This window comes from Bos mutus, chromosome 6, assembly GCF_027580195.1.
Source record: "Bos mutus isolate GX-2022 chromosome 6, NWIPB_WYAK_1.1, whole genome shotgun sequence".
Lineage (NCBI taxonomy): Eukaryota > Metazoa > Chordata > Mammalia > Artiodactyla > Bovidae > Bos > Bos mutus.
Genome location: NC_091622.1, coordinates 84,895,172 through 84,907,633, shown reverse-complemented (window position 1 = coordinate 84,907,633; position 12,462 = coordinate 84,895,172). Strand labels below are relative to the sequence as shown.

At 35.6% G+C, this 12,462-nt stretch overlaps 1 protein-coding gene across 4 annotated transcripts in view; it reads left to right on the top strand.

Annotated features, from left to right (window-relative positions):
• Nucleotides 1-12,462, top strand: part of SULT1B1 (sulfotransferase family 1B member 1) — a 51,224-nt gene that overhangs the window by 23,360 nt on the left and 15,402 nt on the right. For all 4 annotated transcript variants that reach the window (XM_070372964.1, XM_070372962.1, XM_070372963.1 and 1 more), the window contains 3 exons: nt 2,514-2,611; nt 11,371-11,497; nt 12,126-12,220. In XM_070372964.1, the coding sequence (XP_070229065.1) occupies nt 2,514-2,611; nt 11,371-11,497; nt 12,126-12,220 (320 nt within the window). The remainder of the gene's footprint in view (nt 1-2,513; nt 2,612-11,370; nt 11,498-12,125; nt 12,221-12,462) is intronic.

Here is a 12,462-nt window from a genome sequence, read left to right as displayed (position 1 = left end):
AATAAATAACCTAACCCTACACCTAAAGCAACTAGAAAAAGAAATGAAGAAATGAAGAAATCTTAAAAATTAGGGTTAGAAATAAATGCAAAAGAAACAAATAACCTTAAAAAAACCAACAAAGCCAAAAATAAATGGAAAATAAAATTGAAAACCAAAAGAGACTCATAAGAAAAAAGGGAGAAAAATCAAATCAACAAAATTAGAAATGAAAAATGCTGGTCACTTTGAAAGGATAAATAAAATTGAAAAACCATTAAGCCAAACTGGTTCAAAGAAACAAAGGGAGAAAAAACAAGGGAGAAAAAAAATCAAATCAATAAAATTAGAAATGAAAATGGAGAGATCACAACAGATAACAAAGAAATACAAAGGATCATAAGAGACTACTATTAACAATTATATGCCAATAAAATGGACAACGTGGAAGAAATGGACAAATTCTTAGAAAAGTACAACTTTCCAAAACTGGACCAGGAAGAAATAGAAAATCTTAAAAGACCCATCACAAGCAAGGAAATTGAAACTGTAATCAAAAATCTTCCAGCAAACAAAAGCCCAGGTCCAGACGGTTTCACAGCTGAATGCTTTTATGTTTTAAATTCACCATTAAAGAGTGAGCACTTAAAACCCTAAGCCTCCCACTCCAGAATAAAATAAAAGCAGAACTCCGGGCCCACTCACTCTTTCTCCACCAATGACCTTGCTGTGTGGCACCAGGTGTGCTATATAATTTCCAGGTCCTGTAAGTAACAAAACTTTATTTAAAAAAAAAATTTGGTAGATTAATTTCTTAGATCCTTGCTGTAATTAAGTAAAGAAGTACCAATTCTTAAAATACAAAATTTATTTTTAATGATTCATTTTTTCATTGCACAAATATTTATTGAGTATTTCTAAAGAATCATGCACTGATCTATGGACTAGATATAAAATAATAAGTAAACTGGATTTCCTGTCCCCAATGAGCTTACAATAATATTGTGACATTAAATAAGTAATAAACTAATGATATATGAATACTGTTAGTTTAACATATCCAGAGGTAGGGCTCTATAAAAGGGAACGTGAAATTTGACTTTAGACTATATATTTAGGGATCTTAGCTCTGAATGGAGACCTAAAGCTTTGTACACAGCTAGAGAAGGCATATTTCAGGAAGATGAAGGAGTAGATATGGTGGCCTAGATGCAGAAAAGAGCTGGGTGGTAGACTCTGGGGATTAAAAAAAAAAATCACCACCACCAAAAATCAACAACAATGAAAGATTGGAAAGGTGAGATTTAAAACAATTGAAGACTAGACAGGGCTTATAATTCTTAGGATTATTCAGTGAACTAAGAGAGAATCAGCAGACTAGGGTGTCCTGTAGGCAAGTGAGAAGGGTTCGAAAGCAAGGGTTGGCTCTCGAATGCTGCTGGAAACATGGGATAAGAAGACACTATTATGGTGGTGAATGTGTCTATCAGTGTAAAGAGAAGAATTCATATTCTCTCCTCTACTAGAACTCATTACTTCTACAGTTAGACAAGGATCAACTGAAAAGGTGTTGTTCTTTCTGTGTGGTTGTCTGAAGTCAGAAAGGAAATGATAAGGCTTGCAACTAAAGGATCATTCTGGGACAAGTAACCAAAATGAGTGCAGAATGAGTTGAGATTCCAGAACCATAGAAAAATATTAAATGAAAAAGTGATAGAATCAAAGTAATAAGGGACGAGGGAATCAGATAACTGATGAGAGATGAGGGTAGGGTGGAGAACAAGTCTGTGAAGCCTCACCGGAGAGGGAGTAGGTGAGATATAGCAGGTGAAGGAGAGTAAACTGGCACTCAGATTTATTCTGGAACCTGAATGTGCATACTTGAGATGTCATTACATATTCCCAACATTCATATTTATGTGTGTAGGAGGATTCTTTAAAGGACCCTGCATGGCAAAATAATCACAAGGCAGAAAAGGCTGAGAAATCTTTTGGTGAAGTTAGGAGACAGAATGAAGCAACAGGTTCATTTTGTATATACATGGGGTGTGTGTGTATATATATATATATATATATATATATATATGACTCATAAAGGAGATAATGAAAATGCAGATATAACAGCTGATGCTCTACAAATGTATCATGTATACTATCAATATAATAGCTGTTGCAAAGCATAAGTCAGTGTGAGGTATGATGAAACTCCAAATTGCTAAGGTTGGTATTATTACTCCTCATTTTGGAAGTGAAGAAAGTGAATCCTTGAAACTCCAGGATACTTTCAAATGCTTGATGATGAATAAGTGAGAAAGTTAGGATTTGAGCCCGAAGAGGTTAACAGAGAACCCAAGTCCTTATTCATTAGAAAATTCTGGCTCTTAAAATCCACATTTATGAGGCTTGTGATTTGTTCAAAATTTAGCAACATTATATACTGCTCAAAAGTATTTCAAAAGGTTGGTTGAGAAATTCAGGAAATGCAGGTTCCTTGGAAACTGTAGTACCTATATAACCAAACTAAATTTCCTCAGGTTTAGAACAACTGGAGAAGAATCCATCACCCCGGGTTGTGAAAACACATCTGCCAATTGATCTCATTCCTAAATCTTTCTGGGAAAACAACTGCAAGGTATACTCTAAACAACAAGTCAGTTTTTAACATGTCTTTTAACTCTTTCTCACTCACATAGTAAAGTGATTGCTCAAAGGCTTTGTTCACCTGTTACCATAAGAAGTGAGCTATGTAGGAAAGTGTTTAAATTTGTAAAAACACAGTATGTTTTAGCCTAAACATGCATATTCAAAATTTCCAAAATTATGTAGGAACAGAATCCTTATCTCAGCACAATATTGCTACTACTCTTTCCCAGCTGTCCTCAATAGTCTAATCTTCTCTGAAAACTCAACATAAAGTTGTCAATTCTTATTTGTTTGGTAAAATTCTTCAGTGAGACATCTGAGCCTGGGTATTTGCTTTTAGGAAACTTTTAAATTGTAAACTTCCCACCCCCACCCCAATATTTTGAAGCTATTCAGATTATCTATCTGGCATTTACTAGTTTGTCACATGTTGGAATCTAAGTTGTTAAATTCTAAGTTGTTGAACTTTGTAATGAAAAGTTGTTGGGAGCAGGAGCCGCATTCCTGGCTGTCCAGGCGCCCATGGGAGCTCACAGTGCACCGAGGCTGAGACTGTCTGGGCAGAGCACACAGGCGTGGAGACCCGCACAAAGGCATCTGCTTGCTCCTTGACTGCTGCGCTCTCAGGTTCTGCCTTGGAGGAGGAAAGAGGCTCAGAAATACCAAGTGGATTGCTCAAGGTGGCACAGCAAGTAAAACGCAGTGCTTGGCTCAGAGCTCAAGTATTTCTGACAGTTGACCACTCTCCTGGCCATGCATTCTTGATTTCATGGAGATTTTCGACCATGTTGTTAAACTTGGGAGAAATGGTTTGACACCAGGGCCACAGGGCTTAGAATGAGCACCTCGTGAAAGGCTGACTTGGTGTCTCCTCTATGAAGAAGGACAAGCTTGGTCTCTGATGCCACAGTGGTGAGAAGTTAATTAAAGTAGATCATTTTCAAATGAAGCTAAGTGAACAGAAAAGACCAAGTTCTGAGCCTTTAGAGTGGGAACACTGACTCCAAGACCCTAGACTACCAGAAAAATAACACTAGGGAGTATCAAATAGTGAAAACTCATACAAAGGAAACCACTTGAAAACAAGACCCAGCATCACCCATCCACCAGTAGCACCCTGTGCAGGACACCTCATCTAAACAACAAACAAAACAACATTACAAACCCAGTCATCAGCAGCCTTGCCCATTAGAGGAAAAACGAACAAACAAAAACTCAGCACAAATCTCACCCTATACGAAGCTTACACAAACCACTGGACTAACCTTAGGAGGGCAGAAACCAAAAGGAAGAAAGAATTAAACCTTGACACCTGGGAAAAGGAGACCTCAAACACAATAAGTTAAAACAAAAAATGAAAAGGCAGAGAAATACTACACAAATGAAGGAACAAACTAGAAACACAGAAGTCAAAAAAAAAAAAAAAAAAAGAAGAGGAAATAGGCAAACTATCTGAAAGAGAATTCAGAATAATGATAGTAAAGATGATCAAAAACCCTGAAAACAAAATGGAGAAAATGCAAGAATCAATTAACAAAGAGCTAGAGGAATTAAAGAATAAACATACAAACAACACAATTACTGAAATTAAAAATACTCTAGAAGGAGTCAATAGCAGAATATCTGAAGTGGAAAAGGAATCAGTGAGCTGGAGATAAAATGGTAGAAATAACTTCTGAAGAGCAGAATAAATTAAAAAGAATAAAAAGAACTGAGGATAGTCTCAGAGACCTCTGGGACAATATCAAACACACCAACATTCGAATTATAGGGATCCCAGAAGAAGAAGAGTAAAAGAAAGGATATGAGAAAATGTTTGAAGAGATTATAGCTGAAAATTTCCCCAACATGGAAAAGGAAATAGTCAAACAATTTCAAGAGGCACAAAGAGTCTCATACAGGATAAACCCAAGGTGAAACATGCCAAGACACATACTAATCAAACTAACAAAGACTAAACACAAAGAAAGAAAAAGATAGTGCTAAGTTGTGTCTGACTCTTACGATCCCATGAACTGTAGCCTGCCAGGCTCCTCTGTCCATGTAATTCTCCAGGCAAGAATACTGGAATGGGTTTCCATTTCCTTCCCCAGGGGAACTTTCTGACCCAGGAATTGAACTCAAATCTCCCACATTGCAGGCAGATGTTTTACCAACTAAGCTATGAGGGAAGTTTCAAATACACACACACAAAAAGAATATTAAAAGCAGCAAGGGAAAAGCAACAGGTAACATACAAAGGAAACCCCAAAGACTTAACAGCTGATCTTTCAGCAGAAACTCTTCAGGCCAGAAGGGAATGGCAGGATATATTTAAAGAACTGAAAGGGAAAAGTCTACAACCAGCAAGAGAACCTTGTACCCAGCAAGGATCTCATTCAAAATTGATGGAGAAATAAAAAGCTTTTCAGACAAGGAAAAGTTAAGAGAATTTAGTACCACCAAACCAGCTTTATAACAAATGTTAAAGGGACTTATGCAGTCAAGAAAAACAAGAGAGGAAAAAAGATCTACAAAATCAACCCTAAACAATTAAGAAAATGGCGATAGGAACATATATATCAATAATTGCTTTAAGTGTAAATGGATTAAATGCTCTAAACAAAAGACACAGACTGGCTGAATACATACAAAAACAAGACCCATATATATGCTGTCTATAAGAAACACAGTTCAGACTTTGAGACACATATAGACTGAAAGTAAAAGGATGGAAAAATATATTCCATGCAAATGGGAAGCAAAAGACAGCTGGAGTAGCAATCCTCATATCAGATGAAATAGACCTTAAAATAAAGAAGATTGAAAGAGATAAGGAAGGACAAGTGATCAAGGGGTCGATTCAAGAGGAAGACATAATGATTGTAAATATCTATACAGCCAAAAAAGGAGCACCTCAATACATAAGACAAACACTAGCAGACAAAAAAGGAGAAACTGGCAGTAATACAATAAAAGTAGGAGACATTAACATGCCACTCACATCAATAGATCATCAAAATAGAAAATTAATAAGGAAACACAAGTCTTAAATAACACATTAGATGAGATGGATCTCATTGATACCTTCAGGACATTACATCCAAATGCAGAAGAATACACCTTCTTCTCAAGTGCACATGGAGCATTCTCCAGGATAGACCACATCTTGGGTCACAAATCAAACCTCAGTAAATTTAAGAAAATTGAAATTGTGTCAAGCATCTTCTCTGACCACAGTGCTATCAGACTAGATATCAATTACAAGAAAAAAACTATAAGAAGCACAAATACCTGGAGATTAAACAACATGTTTCTAAATAAACAACAGGTTACTAAAGAAATCGAAAAATTTCTAGAAACAAATGACAAAGTATAACAACTCAAAACCTATGGGATGCAGCAAAAGCAATTCTAAGAGGGAAGTTTATAGCAATACAATTGTACCTCAAGAAACAAGAAAAACACCAAATAGACAATCTAACTTTACACCTAAAACAACTGGAAGAAGAAGAACAACAACAACAAAAATTAGTAGAAGGAAAGAAATCATAAAGATTAGAGCAGATGTAAGTGAAAAAAAAAAAACATGAAACAATAGTAAAGATTAATAAAACTAAAAGCTGGTTCTTTGAGAAGATAAACAAAATTGACAAACCTTTTAGCCAGACTCATCAAGACAAAAAGAGAGAAGAATCAAATCAACAAAATTAGAAATTAAAAAGGAGAGATTTCAACAGACAATGCAGAAATACAAAGGATTATGAGACTATTATGAACAACAATATGACAATAAAATAGATAACCTGGAAGAAATGGAAAGTTTATTAGAAAAGTTAAATCTTCCAAGACTGAACCAGGAAGAAACAGAAATTATGAACAACCCAATTATAAGCACTGAATTTGAAGCTGTGATTAAAAAAAAAAATTTCCCTAAAAACAAAAGCTCAGGACCAGATGGCATCACAGGAAAATTCTATCAAACATTTAGAGCAGAGCTAATCTATCCTTTTAAAATCTATCCTTTTAAAATTCTTTCAGAAAATTTCAGAGAAAGGAACACTTCCAAACTCATCCTACAAGGCCACTGTCACCCTGATACCAAATCAAGACAAAGACAACACAAAAAAAGAAAATTACAGGCCAATATCACTAATGAACATAGATGTAAAAATCCTCAACAAAATTTTAGCAAACAGAACTCAGCAACACATCAGAAAGCTCATACACCATGATAAAATTGTGTTTATTCCAGGGATGCAAGGATTCTTCTATATATGAAATCAATCAATGTGATACACCATATTAACAAGTTGAAAGATAAAAATCATAATATAATCTCAATTGATGCAGAAAAAGCCTTTGACAAAATTCAGCACCTATTTATGATTAAAACTCTTCAGAAAATGGGCATAGAAGGAACCCATCTCAACAAATAAAGGCCATATATGATAAGCCTATGGCAAACATTATTCTCAATGGTGAAAAACTGAAAGCATTCCCCCTAAGACCAGAAATAAGACAAGGGTGTTCGCCTTTGCCACTATTATTCAACATAGTTCTGGAAGTCCTAGCTACAGCAATCAGAGAAGAAAAAGAAATAAAAGGAATCCAGATCAGAAAAGAAGAAGTAAAGCTCTCACTCTTTGCAGATGACACGATACTGTACATAGACAACACTAAAGATAGTATCAGAAAATTACTAGAGCTAATCAGTGAATTTAGCAATGTTTCAGGATACAAAAATCACTTGCATTTCTATATACTAACAATGAAAAACCAGAAAGAAAAATTAAGGAATCAATCCCATTCACCATTGCAACAAAAAGAATTAAATATCTTGGAATAAACTAACCTAAGGAGACAAAAGAACTGTACACAGAAAATTATAAGACACTAATGAAAGAAATCAAAGAGGACATAAACAGATGAAAGAATATTCCCTGTTCCTGGGTAGGAAGAATCAAGATTGTGAAAATGACTATAGTACCAAATGCAATCTACAATCCCTATCAAATTACCAATGAAAATTTTCACAGAACAAGAATAAAAGATTTCACAATTCATATGCAAACACAAAAGACCCTGAATAGCCAAAGCAGTCTTGAGAAAGAAAAATGGAGTTGGAGGAATCAATCTTTCTGACTTCAGATTATATTACAAAGATACATTCATCAAGACAGTATGGTACTGGCACAAAAACAGAAGTATAGACCAATGGAATAAGATTGAAAGCCCAGCAATAAAACCATGCACCTATGGGTACCTTATTTTTGACAAAGGAGGCAGGAACATACCATGGGGCAAAGACAGGCTCTCCAATAAATCATGCTGGGAAAACTAGACAGCTACATGTAAAAGAATGAAATTAGAATACTTCCTAACACCATACACAAAGATAAACTCAAAATGGATTAAAGACCTAAATGTAAGACCAGAAACTGTAAAACTCTTAGAGGAAATCATAGGCAGAACACTCTATGATGTAAATCAAAGCAGATCCTCTATGACCCACCTCCTAGAGTAATGGAAATAAACATAAAAGTAAACAAATGGGACATGATTAAACTTAAAAGCTTTTGCACAGCAAAGGAAACTATAAACAAGGTGAAAGATAACCCTCAGAGCTGGAGAAAATAATAGCAAATGAAACAACTGACAAAGGATTAATTTCCAAAGTATGTAAGCAGCTCATACATCTCAATACCAGAAAAACACACAACCCAATCAAAAAGTGGGAAACAGACCTAAACAGAAATTTCTCCAAAGAAGACATACAGATGGCTAACAAACACATGAGAAGATGCTCAACATCACTCATTATTAGAGACATACAAATCAAAACTATAATGAGATATCAATTCACACTGGTCAGAAAAGCCATCATCAAGAAGTCTACAAACAATAAATGCTGGAGAGAGTGTGGAGAAAAGGGAGCACTCTTGCACTGTTGGTGAGAATGTAAATTGATACAACCACTATGGAAGATGGTATGAAGATTCCTTAAAAAACTGGGAATAAAACCACCATATGACCCAGCAGTCCCACTTCTAGGCATATACCCTCAGCAAACCAAAACTGAAAGAGACCCATGTATCCCAGCACTATTTACAATAGTTAGAACATGGAAGCAACCTAGATGTCCATCGACAGATGAATGGATAAAGAAATTGTGGTATATATACATGATGGAATATTATTACTCAGCTATAAAAAGTCAGTTCTAATGAGTTGGATGAACCTAGAACCTATTATACAGAGTGAAGTAAGCCAGAAAGAGAAACATAAATAACATATTTTAACACATATATACTGAATCTAAAAAAATGGTACTGAAGAATTTATTTACAGGGCAACAATGGAGAAACAAACATAGAGAATAGACTTATGGACATGGGGAGAGGGGAGAAGACAGTGAGATGTATGGAAGAGTAACATGGAAACTTACATTATCATATATAAAATAGATAGCCAATGGGAATTTGCTGTATGGCTCAGGAAACTCAAAAAGGGGCTATGTATCAACCTGGAGGGGTGGGATAGGCAGGGAGACGGAGGGAGGTTCAAAAGGGAGGGGATATATGTATATCTATGGCTGTACTAAAAAGATCTTCACCACCAAGATAATCACGATGGTGTGATCACTCACCTAGAGCCAGACATCTTGGAATGTGAGGTCAAGTAGGCCTTAGGAAGCATCACTACAAACAAAGCTGGTGGAGGTGATGAAATTCCACTTGAGCTATTTCAAATCCTGAAAGATGATGCTGTGAAAGTGTTGCACTCAATATACCAAAATTTGGAAAACTTAGCAGTGGCCACAGGACTGGAAAAGGTCAGTTTTCATCGCAATCCCAAAGAAAGGCAATGCCAAAGAATGCTCAAACTACCACACAATTGCACTCATCTCACACACTAGTAAAGAAATGCTCAAAATTCTCCAAGCCAGGCTTCAGCAATACATAAACCATGAACCTCCAGATGTTCAAGCTGGTTTTCGAAAAGGTAGAGGAACCAGAGATCAAATTGCTAACATCTGCTGGATCATCAAAAAAGGAAGAGAGTTCCAGGAAAACATCTATTTCTGCTTTATTGACTATGCCAAAGCCTTTGACTGTGTTGATCATGATAAACTGTGGAAAATTCTGAAAGAGACGGGAATACCAGACCACCTGATCTGCCTCTTGAGAACCCTATATGCAGGTCAGAAAGCAACAGTTAGAACTGGACATGGAATAACAGACTGGTTCCAAATAGGAAAAGGAGTACGTCAACGCTGTATATTTAACTTCTATGCAGAGTATATCATGAGAAACGCTGGGCTGGAAGAAGCACAAGCTGCAATCAAGATTGCCAGGAGAAATATCAATAACCTCAGATATGCAGATGACACCACCCTTATGGCAGAAAGTGAAGAGGAACTAAAGAGCCTCTTGAAGAAAGTGAAAGAGAAGAGTGAAAAAGTTGACTTCAAGCTCAGCATTCAAAAAACTAAGATCATGGCATCTGGTCCCATCACTTCATGGGAAATAGATGGGGAAACAGTCGAAACAGTGTCATGCTTTATTTTGGGGGGCTCCAAAATCACTGCAGATGGTGACTGCAGCCATGAAATTAAAAGATGCTTACTCCTTGTAAGGAAAGTTATGACCAACCTAGATAGCATATTGAAAAGCAAAGACATTACTTTGCCACAAAGGTCTGTCTAGTCAAGGCTATGGTTTTTCCAGTAGTCCTGTATGGATGTGAGAGTTGGACTGTGAAGAAAGCTGAGCACCAAAGAATTGATGCTTTTGAACTGTGGTGTTGGAGAAGACTCTTGAGAGTCCCTTGGACTGCAAGGAGATCCAACCAGTCCATTCTAAAGGAGATCAATCCTGGGTGTTCTTTGGAAGGAATGATGCTAAAGCTCAAACTCCAGTACTTTGGCCACCTCATGTGAAGAGTTGACTCATTGGAAAAGACTGATGCTGGGAGAGATTGGGGGCAGAAGGAGAAGCGGACAACAGAGGATGAGATGGCTGGATGGCATCACCAACTCGATGGATGTGAGTTTGAGTGAACTCTAGGAACTGGTGACGGACAGGGAGGCCTGGGGTGCTGCAATTCATGGGATCGCAAAGAGTCGGACACAACTGAGCGACTGAACTGAACTGAACTGATGGCTGATTCTGGACAAGGAAATGACAACCCAGTCCAGTATCCTTGCCTGGAAAATCTCATGGATAGATGAGCCTGGTGGGCTGCAATCCATGGGGTTTCAAAGAGTTGGGTATGACTGAGCGACTAACACTTACCTATGGCTATCTCATGTTAAGGTTTGACAGAAAACAGCAAAATTCTGTAAAGAAATTATCCTTCAATAAAAAGTAAATTAAAAAAAAAGAAAAGTTGTTAAAAATACTCCCTCCTTATTCTTTAACAGATTTTATTTTCTACAGTGATTTTATTTTTAAAGAATTTTAGATTGATAGCAAAATTGAAAGGAAGTTAGAGATTTTTCACATATCTCTTGTGCCTGCACATCCAAAGACTTTTCATTATCAGTAACTTATGTCCTCTCTATTTTGTCACACTTGTTAGATATTTATCAATTTTGTTGGTTTTTTAAAAAAAGAACCAACTTTTTCATTTCTATTAATTTTCTTAATATTTCACTGTTTTTAATTTCATGGATTTCAGATCTGTTGTTTTACATGCCTACTGTATGTTACTTTTTTTCTTAAATAAAATATCATGCATTTGATTTTCTTCATCTTCCCCCTATAGATCATTTATCTGGCTCGAAATGCCAAGGATGTTGCTGTCTCATTTTACCACTTTGACTTAATGAATAATTTGCAGCCTCTTCCTGGAACCTGGGGAGAATATCTAGAGAAATTCTTGACTGGAAATGGTAGGATGGTCTTAGCTAAAAATTAATGTCACTAAAAATTATTTTTAATAATATTAACCATTACAAGTATGAATTTCCCTTTCAAAACACTTCTTTTTCCAAATCAGTAACAAGTACATTCAAAAATCATTTCAAATTAAATCAAATACATTTAATATTTGCTGACATTCAATATATAATCCTGCTATTAAACATCAGCTTAATGAAAATATTCTCAAATCTCTTTTCAGTCGATAAAAACCCATTCTCAGTTCCTACTCACAACAAAAATTTATTTGCCCAAATCATTAGTTAAATCTTTTATACATACATTTACAGTAGTTAGATACATAAGTGATATGAGTATTTCATAAAAGAATAGTTTTCTTCTGCATGTGGCCAAGTGTAACCTATTGGAGGACAATGTATTTCCATTTGAAATGTTTCTTTTGCAATTAATATATTTAAAAATCTGAAATTTGTGCATCCATAAGTAGCTGATTATATATACTTGTTTACATAGACTTTATAGTTTCAGTTCCTTGATTACTAAATTCGACAAAATATTTGTATAATTTGACTTATTTTTCACAAACAAATCTTCAATTTGATAAATGTTTATGGAAATAAGTTATTTCTCTGGTTTTAGTGGCCTATGGTTCCTGGTTTAATCATGTTAAAAGTTGGTGGAAGAAAAAGGAAGGACACCCGATACTTTTCTTATTCTATGAAGATATGAAAGAGGTAAAATAGTAGAAATACATTATAGAAAATTCCTCAACTACATCCTGGAGCAAAAGGATTAATAGTTTTTTCAATTAATCTATGGAGTTCAAATGATATAATTGCTTTGCCTATTTTCCATGTCTGTTTACCCAGATCTTGCTAAGATCTTTAATGAATCTAATTGTGAAATCAGTGACGTTTTAATCCTCTTATCCTTTTCAATCATTGTGTTTCTCTTGAGCACCTTTCTTTTCAAATTT